This window comes from Carettochelys insculpta, chromosome 2, assembly GCF_033958435.1.
Source record: "Carettochelys insculpta isolate YL-2023 chromosome 2, ASM3395843v1, whole genome shotgun sequence".
NCBI lineage: Eukaryota > Metazoa > Chordata > Testudines > Carettochelyidae > Carettochelys > Carettochelys insculpta.
Genome location: NC_134138.1, coordinates 192,655,759 through 192,674,062, shown reverse-complemented (window position 1 = coordinate 192,674,062; position 18,304 = coordinate 192,655,759). Strand labels below are relative to the sequence as shown.

General features: G+C 42.8%; 1 protein-coding gene across 7 annotated transcripts in view; it reads right to left on the bottom strand.

The window, feature by feature from the left end:
* The window catches only part of CLASP2 (cytoplasmic linker associated protein 2), a 325,025-nt gene that overhangs the window by 190,335 nt on the left and 116,386 nt on the right, over positions 1–18,304 (bottom strand). For all 7 annotated transcript variants that reach the window (XM_074988197.1, XM_074988200.1, XM_074988203.1 and 4 more), the window contains exon 9: positions 12,065–12,144. In XM_074988197.1, the coding sequence (XP_074844298.1) occupies positions 12,065–12,144 (80 nt within the window). The remainder of the gene's footprint in view (positions 1–12,064; positions 12,145–18,304) is intronic.

Below are 18,304 nucleotides of genomic sequence, written 5' to 3'. Positions count from 1 at the left end.
TTTCAGCCTCTTCACTGTTTTTAGTTGATGGGATAGTGAAAAGAAGACCACACGCACTGAGAGATGGGAGAACGAACAGGTGGCTCATGGTCTGAGGTGAGATTTGGTGGGAATGAGATGTTGGTTTCACCACTGCTGGAACAGTTCTAATACGCCTCTTCAGGAATCTAGTTATTTTGGGCAGAGTAAAGATAATCCTCAGAGGATGAAATACTCAGACTGATGCAAGATGGGCCTTCAGGAAACTAACAGAGAGGCCTGATGTGTTAAGGGTAAACAGGTAATCTAGGGGAAAAAAAGGGATTCCAGGGCATCTGGAAATGGCTGGAGTCATGACGGGGAGAAGCAGCACTTCCATTTGGTCCAAGAGCTTATCTTCACAGAGTCCTTCCTCCTTTGGTTAAAGACAGACTGGACTGACACTGAACATGAATGCTCTATCTCTGATGCCTCTTCAAATACCAGACCTTGTCTTGCAGTGATCCCATGCTGGTACACCCAATTGTATCATTGTGTTGTGTCAGCGGGCCTGAAAGTGGTTAAATGTTGATTGGAGGATGTACTACAATCCTGAAGAGCTTCAAAAAACAGAACTGCTCTGGCCTGTCAGGCACAATAAGGCTAACCCAAGTCCTGCTGTATTAGGAAGAAGAGAAGAAAGGTGTGTCTGAGGTGGGCCATCTAGGATAGCAAAAAAGCACTGTCCTTTGAGATGCAGACCAGAGTTGCTGTACCAGAATACGGGAGAAGTTCCTTGTTCTCTTGTGAGGTAAAATGATCCCCCAGGGTATTCCCACTGGTTGAACAACTCGTTCAGAACAGAAACGCCTATCTTCAGTTTCTGACTTGCAGAAAAATGCCTGCTGAGACTGGTGACTAGCGAGTTCTCTGAACATGGCAGGTATACTGCCCATAGAGTGAAGTGGTTTCTGGCAGTCAATCTCTACACACAGAGGGAAGAATTTTGTTCCCCCCATGTTTATGTAGAAGACAGTCATTATACTATCTATTACCAGGCTATGTTAGGACTGGATGAGTGACAGGAAAGCACTGCTGGCCTGATGGACTGCTCTGAATTCTAACAAATTGATATGCATCCTTGCTTCATGAAGAGTCCAGGTGTCTTGTGTGGTGTAATTGTTCAGCTGAAATCCCTGTAACAGAAATCTCAAAAGAAGGTGTGAGGAAAGGCTCTCCTACCTGAATTTTGTGTGCCTGAGCTCCTAATTTCACTGTTTGGGCCTTATGCTTCTAAATAGCAGAAGACTGATATTACTTCTTCCCATATGAGCACTATAGTAACTCCCTACCTATTGCTCACCTCAGCGGCTCAATATGGCTGTGGCTGCACTATAAAAGTAACTTTGAAGTTGCTTACTTCGAAGTGCAACTTTGAAGTAGAGTGTCTACACACACCCTACTTTGAAGTTAAACTTCGAAGCAGGGCACTACAATACTCCCAGGAATGGAGTAAGGACTTCGAAGTTGGGCTAAGTCAACTTTGAAGCAAGGGAAAATGTGTGTAGACTCTCTGCTGGGTACTTCAAAGTAGTGCCTAACTTCCAAGTTAGTTCTTAGTGTAGATGTGCCCTTTAGCTCTTAGTCTAATCCCTTTACATCAGTGGTAAGTTGTAGTTTGACTTGGTCATTCTCATTATTAGCGAAGAAAGCAGGGGAAAGGGGAATGTGGAAAAATCTCAGTTTGTGGATGTGGAGGCAACAGAAATAGATCGCTCACCCCTGTGTCTCCCCCATCCAATAGGTATTTTAGGGATGACTTGGGGTTGAAGGGGCTTTTCCCTGAGCAGCATTCTCCCTGCTCCTCACTTATGTACGTGCAGGGTTACCTTCTGCTACCTAATAGCATCCCTACAGTTCCTGTTCTCTTGCAGCACAGCCTCCTCTCACCACTCCCAGTGTGCCTCAAAACTGACTGAAAGGGAGGCTTTTCACCAGTTCCTGATAGTTTGATTCCAGGTGCCCCATCAGCTGCCTCCAGTTCTCTTATTTAATTTTACTGTCTCAACTGAATTCAAGGAAGTTCTTAATTTACTCCTGGGCTGTGTCTACACTAGCCCCAAACTTTGAAATGGCCATTTCGAAGCTTACTAATGAAGCGCTGAAATACATATTCAGCGCCTCATTAGCATGCAGGCAGCCGTGGCACTTTGAAATTGACACGGCTCGCTGCCGCACGGCTCATCCCGATGGGGCTCCTTTTCGAAAGAACCCCGCCTACTTCGAAGTCCCCTTATTCCTGTGAGCAGATGGCCATTTACATGGCCATTTCGAAGTCTGGGGCTAGTGTAGACACGGCCCTGGTGTTTTAGTTAACCTGGAGTAACTGAAGTTTGACTGCCATGATAACAGGGATTTTTTGCTTAGCATAGGGCTAATATATCTTTTATTGCTTTCCGGTAGCCATCCTGCTTCTTCATATCACCCATGGCAATCTCCCAATGGGGAATTAAGCATAGGTCACTCCTATGAAATCTGTGGATCTTATGGGCATTAAATTAGTTTCTCACAATTGACAGATTTCCAAGGAAGACAGAAGATTGAACAGAAATAAAGTCACCAGTTGGATTTTCCTGCTGGTACACAGTTCTCTGGATAGCCATATTCTGAAGGATGCAGACTGATCTCATATGCGTCATGGGTTCTGTGTTGTCCAAGTAGGAGGAAGTAACATCTGGAATGACAGGCTCTTGCTCTACTAGTGGTTATGTCAGTACTGATGGGAAGATATTATGAAATGCGGACATATTAGGAGAGGATCCTCCTCCTCTCAAGGTGATTTCCTCAAGCCTAGGGACATCTCCAAGGAGAGCCAGGACCAACATAAGACAATATTGTGGTTACAACAGAGTGAAAATATCTTCAAATGAGGTAAACTTTTAGTCTTCCCTAATGTCTGGGGAGCTCTTGAGAAGTGGATCATCAGATCCAGGGCATCCAATAGTCTAGTACGCAAAGGACCCCATATAGAGTGATGGAACCACTGAGGGAGTGCCAAGGTGGAACTCACAGAAGGGATAGACTGGTATTTGTCTTTTGGATCATGAGAAGACACCAAAAAAAGGACTGCAAGCTTCTTCACACTTCTTCTTAAATGACAGGTTTATGGTGGCCTTAGGAGCTGTGGATAAGGACTCACCCTTGGACTGAGATAGGCAAGGATCCTTTTACTTAGATGGAGAGCTGAATGAAGATCTGTCTTTATTTGTATGCTCTCTCGAGAGGATTTCCTTGGTTAAACAATCATATGATCTGCTCTAGAGCTCACACTCCAAGAAACACTGCTTGCAATCTGAGACCACTATACGGGATGGCTCTGAAGCCTTATAACCAGCTCCTCCATGAGATGTTTCCACAGATGGAGCTCTCATCCCTCATAAAGTCAGGGAGATAAAAGTGGCAGAAACTGCATTTGGGAGAACCATATTCCTGCCCATGCCCCAAATCAGACAGTGAAGGGACTTGAACATGGGTCTTTCACATCTAAAATGAGTGTTCTACCTACCTGGGTGGCTATAGGATATGTTGGGCAGGATGGGTGCTCTCTCAAGTTCCCTCATGAACAATTTCAAAGGATTTTGGTTTTGTTTCATATTGAAACAGAACACCTACTATACTTGGTAAAATGAAATTCCTATTTTCCAGCTGGGTCTAAACAATGGTGTCATCCTATCTTCATTGTAAACTTTGGGTGGGGTGGGGAGGTAATATCAGGAAAATTCACAAGTAATACATAAGTTTAAAACTATTCATTACATGGAGCATGAAACAAAAAACAAAGTTCACTCCTTCTAAAGAACAAAAATACAGAGCGAGCAACATTATTTGTAGTACTGTAGTACCAAGGAGCCCTACTCATGGATAAGGAGTTGTGCTAAGCCCTGTGTGACACAGAATGAAAAGGCAGTTCCTGCCCCAAAGAGTGCATGACTTAAGTATAAGACACAAAATGGACACAAACCAACCAATGGGGAAGTACAACAAAACAACAAGACAGCATTAACACAGTTGGTCTCAGCACCTAAGTGGTGTCACGCTTTTTGTAGGACTCACAGCAAAGGAGAACATTAATGAGTGTTTTCAAGAAGGATAACGAGTTAATATTTATGTGAAGCTTTTACCAGGCATAAGAAACATGGGAAACAAGTGCTTGTTTCAAACATCAACAAGTGGATGATGGAGGCTACCACTGTGGGCCAGTCTGAGGCACGAGTCAACCTTTTGATAAGAATGAACCAAAATAGCCTGGTTCAAGGTCTGTAAAGTCCAATGAAGAGATCAAACCATGAGAAAACACCACAGACAGAGACTGCATTTTCCAGCTTTGCTTTTCTTTTCTCTCCTCTTTTGTATTCATTTGTCTCATTCTGTGACTTAGAAAACATGGCTGGAGCTTTAGAAAGCAGCAACAGCTCCAGTCCATTTCACCCAACTTCTCTTTTTTCCCCAAAGGGACAGTTATTACAATCATCTTTAAGAGACTGTAACACACCAAGGTTTTTTCCTTCTAAAGACTATCTCCAGTTAATGCAAAACAAAATAAAGCATGTGGTTAAAATGAAATTATTACTTAATGTTTTACATTTCAAAAGCTTTACCTATTTTTCCATCCATTCTGTATTTTTATTAAAATGGTTTTAATGGAGAGGTTGCAGTGGTACTAAGAATGTGAGACGTACGTGTACCAAACTGTAAACTTTGCTTAATTTTACTGCTCCAACATGTACTGCTTGCTAAGGGTATGTCTATGCTGCAGCTGGGAGTGAGCTTCAGCTAAGAGGGGCAGACTAGTGTTAATGAGATTCATTCTAATGTGCTAATCATAGCTATGGGAGACAATGGTACTGGAGGAATGTCTGCTTAGCTACGGAAACTCAAACCAAGCATACCTTGCCTCCTGGACCTCAGCTTGGGCGGCTAGCCTGAGCCTGTGCCAGTGCTGCAATGTCCACACAGCTAGATACTTACAGCAAGCTTGAGTGAGAACCCACTAACAGGACTGTACATCTCAGCCAGGAGGCTCTCTCCCAGCTGTGGTGCACACATAACTAGAGCTCTTTGCATATTTGGAGTACACACATCTGACGAAGAATGTACATGTGCATAAGCACTTGAAGGAGGTAATCTTGCTACTTAGTCTACTTGCTACCATGATACATTTGGGGGAGGCATCCTCGTTTCAGTGACAACATACACTTGTGGGAAACAGTGCATACATGATACATTTCAGTCTCCCTGCCAAAAGACAATCTCAATTGCCATGATAAAACCACGAATCACTATCCCATTCTTCACAACCCACAAAGGGTGATCTGTTCCGATTAAATTCGGGCATTTATTATCTGAATATTCTCAAGCGATTATAAGGGTCTGTAAAAGGTTCCTAAGTTTATAAAACCAAATTATAGACTGACCAAACCCTGTGCTTCAGAGCATGTATCTTCAGGGCTGACCATATGCATATGCAAAATACCTGAAGGCACAGAACACCTGAAAATTCAGGGCAACAAATTTTCAGGTGCCCTTACACAGCCACAAGCTGCACGTGTATGGGGCTGCTCTCAGCTGGCAACAAGGCAGAGCTGCACACCCGCCCCGCTCATCAGCTGCAGGATGACAGAAGCTCTGCTCAGCCTCTGTGGATTTGCTCTAGCCCTATCTCCTCTTTCACAAAGGCTTGGCACGTATCACTTGGACATGCAAGCAGGGTATAGGGGAGACAGGAAAGGAGAATCAGCAACAGCCACCAGGACTTCTGTCTGCCATTCATTTCAGACAACTGAGCTCACCTGTGGCACAAACCCCCCACGTCCTCCCTGTGCTCTTGCACACCTGCCTGACCTGGGACAAAACTAGCTAGGTGGCTGCTGCTCATGCAGCTCCATCCTGTTCTATGCACCCATTAAAGTCCCACCAGATTTGGAAGGCAGAAGCACAGGCACACTACTGATAGAAACCCTAACCCGTAAGTTCTTCCTCCTCCAGGTAAATCCTCTTGGTCCAGGACCCAGCCATGGAGCAACTGCAAGCTCTGTTCTTCCTGCCCCATGCCCCATCACCAGCACCTATGGGAGGGACTGTACCATCTTCAGTTCCTCCTGTCCTCCCCTCCCTTCTCCCCACCTCCAACTAGTGTCCCTGAGTCTAGGGATGGAAGTGGGCTGAGCCCAGTTTGGTTCATGGAGCAGGCAGGCAGCAACCCCGACCTCAAGCTGGTATTACTCAGCGACTGTGCCCCCTCAACACACTAGGGTCAGTGGGGTACCATTTTATAATCCCCCATTGGGCCCCATAAATCTTAAAGCCTGCCCTTACATACCTAAAATAAACTATTCCCTTCACAGAAATCAGCAGCTGCACCTTTGCCTGTAGGTGTTAGGGGAGTGGACTTGATCTCGAGGTCCCTTCCAGCCCTATGACTCTATGTCCTCAGAAGTAGAATCATAGAACAATAGAGCTGGAAAAGACCTAAAAAAGCCATCCAGTCCAGACCCCTGCTCTAAGCAGGACCAAACACATCAGATCAGCCCTGCCAGGGCTTTGTCGAGGCAAGACAAACACCTCCAGGGATGCAGACTCCACTACTTCCCTGGGTAGACCATTCCAATGCTTCACCACCCTCCTAGTGAAAAAGTTTTTCCTAATGTTCAACCTGGACCTTTCCAACCGCAACTTGAGACCATTGTTCCGTGTTCTGCCATCCGTGACCACTGTGAACAGACTCTCTCCAGCCTCTTTGCAACCTCCCTTCAGTAAGTTGAAGGCTGTTACCAAGTCCCCCCTCAGTCTTCTCTTCTGCAGACTAAACAGTCCCAATTCCCTCAACCTTTCTTCATAGGTCGTATGCTCCAGCCCCCTAATTATTTTGGTCACCCTCCTCTGGACCCTCTCCGGTGTATCCACATCCTTCCTATAAATGGGGGCCCAGAACTAGACACAGTACTCCAGATGCGGCCTCACCAAAGCCGTATAAAGAGGAATAAACATTTCTTTGGATCTACTGGCAACGCTCCTCTTGACGCAACCTAATATGCCATTAGCTTTCTTGGCTACAACGGCACACTGTTGACTCATGTCCAGCTTCTTATCCACTACAACTCCCAGATCCTTTTCTGCAAAACTACTACCGAGCCAGTCGGACCCCAGCCTGTAACAATACTTGGGATTCTTCCGGCCCAAGTGCAGGACTCTGCACTTGTCCTTATTGAACCTCATCAGATTTCTTGCATCCCAGTCTTCCAATTTGTCTAAGTCAGTCTGGACCCTCTCCCTATCCTCCAGCATATCTACCTCTCCCCCTAGCTTAGTGTCATCCGCAGACTTGCTGAAGGTACAATCAAATCCCTCATCCAGGTCATTGATAAATATGTTGAACAGAACAGGACCCAGAACCGAATGTTGGGGCACTCCACTAGAAACCGACTGCCATCCTGACATCGAGCCGTTGATCACTACCCTCTGGGCCTGACCTTCTAAGCCAGCTTTCTATCCATGTTACCCTAGCAATTATAGACCGGTAATTCTAACATCAGTACCGGGCAAATTAGTAGAAACAATAGTAAAGAATAAAATTGTCAGACACGTAGAGGAACATGATTTGTTGAGCAAAAGTCAACATGGTTTCTGTAAAGGGAAGTCGTGTCTCACTAATCTATTAGAGTTCTCTGAAGGGGTTAACAAGCATGCGGACAGGGGAGATCCAGTAGACATAGTATACTTAGATTTCCAGAAAGCCTTTGACATGGTCCCTCACCAAAGGCTCTTATGTAAATTAGGTGGGTCATGGGATAAGAGGAAAGATCCTTTCATGAATTGGGAACTGGTTAAAAGACAGGAAACAAAGGGTAGGAATAAATGGTAAATTTTCACAGTGGAAGGGGGTAACTAATGGCGTTCACCAAGGGTCAGTCCTGGGACCAATCTTGTTCAACTTATTCGTCAATGATCTAGAGACCGGGTAAGCAGTGAGGTGGTAAAGTTTGCAGATGACACCAAACTGTTCAGGATAGTCAAAACCAAAGCAGACTGTGAAGAACTTCAAAAAGATCTCAGCAAACTGAGTGATTGGGCAGCAAAATGGCAAATGAAATTTAATGTGGGTAAGTGTAAGGTAATGCACACTGGGAAAAATAACCCCAACCATACATACAATATCAGATCAGGAAAGGGATCTTGGAATTATAGTGGATAGTTCTCTGAAAACATCCACGCAGTGTGCAGTGGCAGTCAGTAAAGCAAATAGGATGTTAGGAATAATTAAAAAAGGGATAGAAAATAAGACAAAGAATATATTACTTCCCCTATGTAAAACTATGGTACGCCCACATCTTGAGTACTGCATGCAGATGTGGTCTCCTCACCTCAAAAAAGATATATTGGCATTAGAAAAGGTTCAGAAAAGGGCAACTAAAATGATTAAGGGTTTGGAACGAGTCCCATATGAGGAGAGGCTAGAGAGACTGGGACTATTCAGTCTAGAAAAGAGACTGAGGGGCGATATGATAGAGGTATATAAAATCATGAATGGTGTGGAGAAAGCAAATACAGAAAAGTTCTTTACTTGTTCCCATAACAGAAGAACTAGAGGACACCAAATGAAATTAATGGGTAGCAGGTTCAAAACCAATAAAAGAAAGTTTTTTTCACACAGTGCACAGTCAACTTGTGGAACTCCTTACCAGAGGACGCTGTGAAGGCCAGGACTCTAACAGAGTTTAAAAAAGAGCTTGATAAATATTTGGAGGTTAGGTCCATAGATGGCTATTAGCAAGGGGTAAGGTATGGTGACTAGCCTTTTGTTGAAGGCGGGAGATGGATGGCAGGAGATAAATCGCTTGATCATTGTCTTCGGTTCACCTCACCTGGGGCACCTGGCATTGGCTACTGTCTGACCCAGTATGGCCGTTCTTATGTTCTTATCCAATCCACATTCCTTTAACTTGCCGACAAGAATATTGTGGGACACCGTATCAAAAGCTTTGCTAAAGTCAAGATAAATCACATCCATTGATTTTCCCCTATCCACAGAGCCAGCTATCTCACTGTAGAAACTAATGAGATTGACTTGCCCTTCATGAATCTATACTGACTATTCCTGATCACTCTCCCCTCCTCCAAGTGTTTCAAAATGACTTCCTTGAGGAGCCCCTACATGATTTTTCCAGGGACTGATGTAAGACTGACTGGCCTATAGTTCCCTGGCTCATCCTTTTTCCCTTTTTTAAAAGATGGGCACTACATTTGCCTTTTTCCAATCATCCAGGATCTCTGCCGATCTCCACAACTTTTCAAAGATTACGGCCAAGGACTCGTCAACAACATGCGCCAACTCCCTCAGAACCCTAGGATGAATTAGGTCCGGGCCCATCAATTTATGAACATTTAGCCTTCGTAGATAGCTCTTAACCTGTTCTTTCCCCACCAAAGGCTGTCCACGTTCATCCCACAATGTATCACTTATTGCATTAGTCCGGGAGCTGTCTTTGTCTGTGAAGACAGAGGCAAAGAAAGCATTAAATACTTTAGCTTTCCCTACATCATCTGTCAGTGGGTTACCTCCCCCATCCAGTAGGGGCCACACGCCCTCTCTGATCACCTTCTTCTTGGTAACATGCCTGTAGAAGCTTTTCTTGTTATCCTTCACATTCCTCGTGAGTTGCAATTCCAGTTGCGCTTTCGCCTTCCTGATAACTGCCCTACATTCTCCAGCTATACCTTTATACCCCTCCCTAGACATCTGTCCCAGTTTCCACTTTTTGTAAGCTCCCTTTTTGTGCCTAAGTTTTCCAAGGATTTCCGCATTAAGCCAGTCTGGTCTCCTACCATATTTACATCTCTTGCTGCGCATCGGGACAGTTTTTTTCTGCGCCTTCAATAGGGCTTCCTTAAAATACTGCCAGTTTTCCTGGACTCCTTTTCCCTTCATAACAACATCCCAGGGGATTCTGCCCATCAGGTTCCTGAAGGAGTCAAAGTCTGCTTTTCTGAAGTCCAAGGTGTGTAATTTGCTGCTCTCTTTCCTTCCTTTGCTCAGGATCCTGAAGTCTACCATCTCATGATCACTGCTTCCCAGGTTGTCCCCCACTTCTACCGTCTCTATTAGTTCCTCCCCGTTTGTAAGCAGTAGGTCGAGCCGTGCATGACCTCTGGTCGGGTCCTTCAGCATTTGTACCAAGAAGTGATTCCTAACATTCTCCAGAAATTTCCTGGACTGCTTGTGTACCGCCATATTGGTCTCCCAACAGATGTCAGGGTAACTGAAGTATGCCCAAACGACTGTGCAGTCACATGGAGGGAAGGCAATATACCACTGTTAATCAGTCATACAGAGGACCCTTTAAGGTGATCACAGGCCACAGTGAGTTCCTCAGTGTTCCCTTTTTGTTTGGGGTTTAGGTAATTTTTTTCCTCCCCCACTAGTGAACTTAACATAGGGCCCAACCACAAGAAGCATCAAATACCTGTAGTTCAGCATTCTGAAAAGTCAAACCACTGAATCAAAGGTCAAATGTCAAAAACTCAGCACCCCTAATTTAGGCACCCAAGTAAAAGGTTAGACTTTTTAAAAGTTCTATTAGAGATGAGTATGGTTGAAAATCTGTCTGGGCATGGTGGAACCAGGTCCATGATTTCAAGCACCCAATGTTGAAAATCCTGGCCTTGGTTCTTAATTAATATACAGATTAAGCCCCTCTAGTCTGGCACCTTCAGGACCTGACTGCTGCCACAAGAGAGAATTTGCTGAACTTTGGGAGGTCAGTATTAACCTACCAGCATTAACTTCCATTGCTTATTGGGCTCTTTAAAGAAAACTGGGGTAAATTAAAGCTAAGTAACAGCACAGAACACAGAGTTAGGACTAGGGGCTATAAACCAACTTTATGGGACCATGGAAAACTTGGCCACAACCAAGATAAGTGGACACCCAGCTAACTAAAATAATGCCAGAACCCAATATTACTGCATGAGAGGGGTTCAACCTGTGGTTCAGCATTTGAAAAAGTTACACCCATATATTTTTCCATAAAATCGTGTTTGTCCAGCATTCACAGCATGTATAAACATTCAACAGATAAAATAACCCTTCAGTGAGAACAAGGTCATTTCTCTCAGCAGTTACCGGGAAAAGATTTATTAAAATAATAATAATGGACTTGAACATCACGAAAAGAAAAAAAACAGGCTGATTAGTAACTAAGACTTGAAACAGTTTTGGAACAAGCAGTTGGAGGAAAACAAAGTTTCCTAGAATGGTTGGAAAAGCCATCAATGAACAACTTAAAGACTAATTTGACACTGTTTACCAAGAACTATGTAACGACAATAGAATACACTCTACTATGATGCAAAACTCAATTACACATTTGCACTTATTTCCAAAGCAAACATTTCCATGATTAGCTGCTATATAAAAAATATATATATTTTCACTTTTTAAAAAGAGTTTAATTTTTCATATGATAGGGACAATGACTTAGATAGTTTATATGAACACTTCCAATGCAAGTAACAAAAAGGCCTATGTAAACATAGGCATTGTATGAGTGTATTAAACAATTCCCAAAGCTATTAGCTTGGTAAATTTTCATCTACTATTCACAAAGAACAGAAAGGAAATCTGTAAATGTGAATCAAACCTTTTGTCAGTTTATTTAACACAATCAGACTCTTCGGTATTCAAATTTCACAAGAAAGCTGTTTAAAAAACCATAGGGTTTTAAAGGGTTTTTCAGTATAGTCAGAACCAACTGTCCTTTGCACATATTAGAAATACTATTAATGACCTAGACCAAACCAAATATATCAAAGTTCAATGCAGGACAAATCTTTTTAGGCTAAATTTCTAATTCTAGCCTAAAAATAGAATGGAAGCAATCCCCTATTTTTAGTATGTATATGCAAGCACTTGCAATAATCTGAAGAGGAAAAGTTATCAATTCCCAGCTAAAAGACGATCATTTCATGATAAAGCATAGTTAGAAAAAAATTAAAGAGTATTGTTGACACAATCAAAAAATAAAACTGAGCATGACTGACAATGCTTTACCTGTACAGAAGGAACATCTGTAAATGCCTTAATAAAATCATCCTCATCAACCGCTCCAGCTCCTCCTTCTTTAGATGCACCTATGTAAATTTTTAAACAAAAAGCTGGTTAATGGGCTCCAATACATTTCATATTTACAAAGATTTTCTGATCCAAACACATTGTTAAAATTTCCTGTATATATTGGAAATTCTATATTTATCAGTTCTATGAAATGTTTCACCTTGTTTTCCCAGGCAATAGAGATTACACTGTAACAATCTACCATCTGTTTTCTTCTTTAACCTGGACAGAATCAAAATACCAGAACTTTTCACAAAATAGTAATTTATAAAAAGTTCTGATCTGAAAATGTCAGAAAAAAATTAACATTCTTGATCAACATAAAATGCTTGAACACCCTTGAATTGAAACATTTAAATGTTAGCCTAATATATTTTTCAATGTTACCATAGGAAAAAAATTCCTGCTCAAAATCAACTCTTTACAACGAAAATTTTCATTTGTACAGAAAGGATATTTTCTGCCTAAAACCACTGAACATTCCAACTTGCTCTAATATTTAAATCCAGCAACACCTATTAGTATGTTTTTAAAACTTCTCACTCTCCTCAAACAACCACTGAATCAGCTACATCAGCTTAATATAAATAAAAGACTCGGTGCAGCTACATAAATTATATGCAGAAAATTACACTGAGAGAACATTATGAAGGTTGCAAAGTTAAGCACTCAAAAATTAAGTGATGCCAGAATTAAGATTACCTGTGCAAACTTTGTTTGGTACAGATGTAATTATAAATTATTATTTAGTCTAATTCCATCATTACATACCTTTTTTCCCCATATATCCCCTGCCTTCTTCAGCCCTCAAATGGACAATGCCCTCTTAATGTGAAGCTGTTCAACATTTTGCTTTCTCTTTGATAGTCCATGTGCGGCTCTATGCCTTACTTACTGCACACTATTCAAACGCTGGTCAACGAACAAAGCTATTAATTTCTTCCTTGGGTTTTTCAATAGTTCTCATCACCACAGTATGAGTGCTTCCTAAGAATTAATTTATTTTCAAAATTCACCTGTGATATGACTGGGGATTATCTCCATTTTACAGATGGCAAAATGAGGCAGACAAAAATTAGAGTCAAAAGTATCTAATTTTGGGTGCACAACTTCATACACCTAGACCTTAATATGATCTTTGATTTCAACTTTAATTAGGCACTTAAAATATTACCATATACTTGGTGATCACCTGTGAGAAGTTTAGCTTAGGTGACTTTACCAGAATTACAAAGGATAAATGAGAGAGGAATAGATTCAAATTCTCCCAGATGACATTAATCTGACACAAGTAGAAAGTCACCAATTCTTTTCCTACAGTCCTCTGCCTCATTCACTATACATGTTCCAACGTCAAGATAACTGAGCTCGGGTCATAGACACAGAATACTAGAACTGGATGGGTCCTCAAGAGGTCATCAAGTCCAGCACCCTGCCCCCAATGGCACGACCAAGCAACATCTCAATCACCCCTGACAGATGTTTGTCTAACCTGCTGTTAAACAGCTCCAGCAAAGAAGATTCCACAACCTCCTAAGCAATTTAAGGCCACTGCTTCTTGTCCTATCATCAGAGGTCAAGGAGAACAATTTTTCTCCCTCCTTCTTCTAAAACTCTTTTAGATATTTGAGAACTGCTACCATACCCCCTCTCTCTTCCAAACTAAACAAACCCAATACTTTCAGTTATCCCTCACAGGTCACGTTTTCTAGAGCTTTAATCATTGAAATGTTTCCATTTCTCCACATTTCTAGAAATGCAATTCCCAGAACTGAACACAATACCCCAATTGAAGCTAAACCACACAGAGTAGAGCAAAAGCTGCCCTTCTTATATGCCAACTACACCTCTGTAGAGCCCAGCCCGATTTAGCATGCTTCATCCCCTCACAGTTCCTCATGTAAATCGGATAGTAAATGCAACATCCCTCCACCATAAGTGAGCATGCTCTAGTCCAGGCTTTACCCCTGTAATCCTGACTTTCATGTAATTAACTGCTGCTCCCAGCTGGAAAGGGGCCAGTCACCAGAAGAAAGAACTGGATGCTTTTATGTAACAGAAGAAGTTAAATTATTATGATTTTACCTCTGTCATGGAGTCAGCCAACAACCAGCACTGTGCTGTGAGTGAGTCCTATTTCTACTACCCAGGGAGTGTAGAAGAGGAAGCAGTCTGATTTAACTGTGAAAGGAATAAGAGCTAGGCATAGGGCATAATAAAGAAGGACCACAGGAGCTGATTGGAAAAAAGGAGCCCATGGTAAGAGGTAAAGACAGGGCCTGGAAGTTGGTGGTGGGCAGATTCTAAGTCTGTAACTAGGGAGGGAAATGTAGGGGGATGGGGAGAGGGGAAACTTACTTGAGAATAGCATCTGCATTGCTAGGAAGGAATTAATATGATGGAAGGAGGGAGACTGGTCTGACAATGAGCCAAAGTCCAAGGGGAATTGTGACTGGCAGGGAAAGAGACAAAGACCTGGGGGAGGTAAAGACAGAGCTTGGGATGAGGAGCCCTCAGAGGGAGACTGAAAAAAAATGTATGTTCTTAATTATAGGTTCACATGCTATTTTTTTTCTCCCCTGCTTTGAGGTGACTCATATAGTGTACTCAAAAAGACTATTGACCGTAGGAAGCGGTAGACGAGGAGTTAAGCAAAACATCTGATATGGCCTCGCATGACCTTACCAATAAACAAGGGAAATAACAACCTAGACAAGGCTACTATAAGGTGAGTGCATAACAGTCAGGATAGCCATTCACACAGGGTGGTTATTAATGGTTCATAGGCATTCTACAAGTACCTAAGTGGGATTTTGCACAGGGTTAGTTTTGGGACTGGTTCTGTTCAATATTTTCACCAACTATTTAGATAATGGCATACAGAGTATGCTTACAAAGTTTGCAGATGACACGAAGCTGGGGGGCTTGCAAGCACCTTGGAGGATAAGGTCATAATTCAAAATGATATGTACAAGCTAGAGAAATGATTTGAGGTGAACAGGATGAAGTTTAGCTAAGTACAAATGCAAAAAGTGTTCCATTTCAGAAGGAACAATCAGTTTCACATATGCAAAATGTGAAATGACTGTGTGGGAAGGAGGATTGCAGAAAGAGATCCAGGGGTCACAGTGTACCACAAGCTAAAAATGAGTCAGCAGTGTGACACTGTTGCAAAAGAAAAAGAAAAGACATCAGTCTGAGATGCATTAACAAGAGGTTGTAAGCCAGACATAAGAAGCAATTCTTCTCAAAGGCTTGTGACTTGGCCAGGTCTGGGTGGTTTTTCAGAAAGATGTTAAATGTTACAACTCTGAAAGAAGACATCCCAGTGCCAAATTCTAAGCTCCCGTTCTAAAGCAGGGGTGTGCAAAGCAGGGGGTGGGGTGCTCTCTCTTTGAGGGTTGTGAAATTTCATTAGGGGAGGTACAGCACATTTGTTCGGTGAATGTCAGGCTCATCAATCTTATTAAAAATGTAGAACTATGTTACTGGTTTTTGTGTGTGTGTAGTCACATTCATATACCAATTAATGAAGTTTTTACATTTCATATACTTTTTTTTTCTTACACTTGCCAAAAGGGTTTCCCCCACTGCCACATGAACAACTGAAATGTTTTTCAGTTCGGATTACATTAAACAGGTTGAGGAGGCCCTGCTGATTTCAAGAACGAAAAGTAGGGCCCAAAGTAAAAAGTTTGCTTACCCATGTTCTAAAGCTGGGAACACCAGATTTTTTTTTAAAAAAAAATACTTTTTAAAAATTCCCTACCATTTTTCTCAGGAACACCTGAACTATTTTGGCTGACATTTAAAAACAAAATCAGGCTTAGACTGATATCACCTCCTTAGGTCCCTTCCAGCCCTACGATTCAGCCCTAGAAACTCTTAAAGGAGTTTGTCAGCACAACAAAGTGGCACAAGTAAAAATTCAACCCAGACTAAAGTTTGGCAAAGTTATAAAGCAACTGAATTCAGGGTCTTTTCATGGAACGACTCTTGCAACCTTAAAAGAAAGAGATGATGTTTCCAGCCTCACCTATAAGAAACAAGATACGAATATGATCACATCTGAGATACAGCTGTAAAATGTGCATAAAGCTAATCGGTGGCCCTGCATTTAAAACCATAAAATGGCAGAATATGGCATTAACCACAAGAAAAAAATATGTGCTTCCACGTCAAAGACCAGCAAAAGGTGTCTAAGAAACAGTATTCCACTAATTCTGTTCAAAGGTCATTTAATACACACATCTTTAAGGAGCTCACTTATGTTAGAAAAACTGTTTGACATGCCACAAAGAAACAGCATTAGTACCTTGGAAAACACACTGAGACCAGATCTATGCTAGAAGATCTTTCCTGGCATAGCTATACCAGAATAATATTTCAGCAAAATACTCTTAGTGCTGGTCTATGCAAAAATTAGACTGACAGCTCTATTACTCCAATAAGAGGGTTATCAGGGAAGGTGGGGGTGATGAGAGAGATGTAACCTAGTGATAGATGATGTAAGAAACGCTGAAGTACTCTGGGCTTTTTCACTTCAGTCTTCATGCACAAGGACAGCTCCCATACTACTATGGGAAGGGGGAGGGCAGCCCTTGGCAGAAGTGAGCGACTTAAGAGCTACCTAGAAATGCTAGGTGTACACAAATTCCTGGAACTGGATTTAATGCACCCAAGAGTACTGAGGGAATTGGCACATGTCTTTGCAGAGCCTTTGGGCATTATCTCTGAAAACTCTAGGAGATTGGCAGAGATCCCGGATCATTGGAAAAATGCAAATGTAGTGCCCATCTTTAAAAAAAGGAAAGGAGGACAATCCAGGAAGCTGTAGACAGGTCAGCCTTACCTCAGTCCCTGGGAAAATAATGGAGGGGATCCTCAAGGAATCCATTTTGGAGCACTTGGAAGAGGGGAAAGTGACCAAAAGTGGTTAACATGGATTCACCAAGGGCAAGTTGTGCCTGACCAATCTGATTAGCATCTATGATGAGGTAACAGGCTCTGTGGACATGGGGAAGTCAGTGGATGTGCTATACCTTGACTTTAGCAAAGCTTTTGATACAGTCTCCCACCACATTCTTGGCCATGAGTTAAGGAAGTACAGATTGGATACATTGGATACGTGGCTGGCTTGATGGTCAGGCTCAACAGGTAGTAGCAATGTCTCAATACCTGGATGGCAATCGGTTTCAAGTGGAGTGCCCGAAGGCTTGGTTCTGGGCTGGTGTTGTTCAACATTTTTGTTAAAGACTTGGATAAGGGACTGAATTGCACCCTCAGCAAATTTGTGGATGACACCAAGCTAAGGGGAGAGGTAGATATGTTGGAGGGTAGAGATAGGATCCAGAGAGACCTGGACAAATTGGATGATTGGGCCAAAAGAAATCGGATGGGGTTCAACAAGGAGAAAGAGAAGTTACTCACCTGTAGTAACGATGGTTCTTCAAGATGTGTCCCTGTGGGTGCTCCACAGTAGGTGTCGGGCTCGCCCCAGCGCCGCAGCTCGGAAAATCTTCAGCAGTCTCCGTCGGGTCGCGCATGCGCCGCTGCGCGTCAGCTCTTCGCGCGCTTATGGTCACGTGCGCGATCCGGTCCCCGCCAGTTCCTGATCAACCGCTCCGGATGCCCCTAAAAAACACACAAGCAGAGCTCCGAAGTGGGGAGGAACGGGTGGGTAGTGGAGCACCCACGGGGACACATCTCGAAGAACCATCGTTACTACAGGTGAGTAACTTCTCTTTCTTCTTCGAGTGGTCCCCGTGGGTGCTCCACAGTAGGTGACTACCCAGCAGTAACACCCCCGAAAAAGGAGGTGGGTACCCGATTTATGCGCAGCTTGCCTGTGAAAGGACTGCTGTTGACAGGCGTGTATCCTCATCAAGCATCCTGTGCATGGTGTAGTGCTTGGCGAAGGTGTCATAGGAAGACCATGTCGCCACTCTGCAGATATCTCTCAGCGCGATGCCTTTGAAGAAGGCTGTTGATGCCGCCATTGCCCTAGTAGAGTGGGCTCTTGGCGGAACTGGCAGAGGAGTCTTGCGAATCTCGTAACACAGTCTTATGCAAGACACAATGTGATTTGAAATCCTCTGTGAAGATAGCACTTCTCCTTTTGACCTGGATGCAATGGACACCAGGAGTCTGTCCGTTTTCCGGAAATGTTTAGTTCTA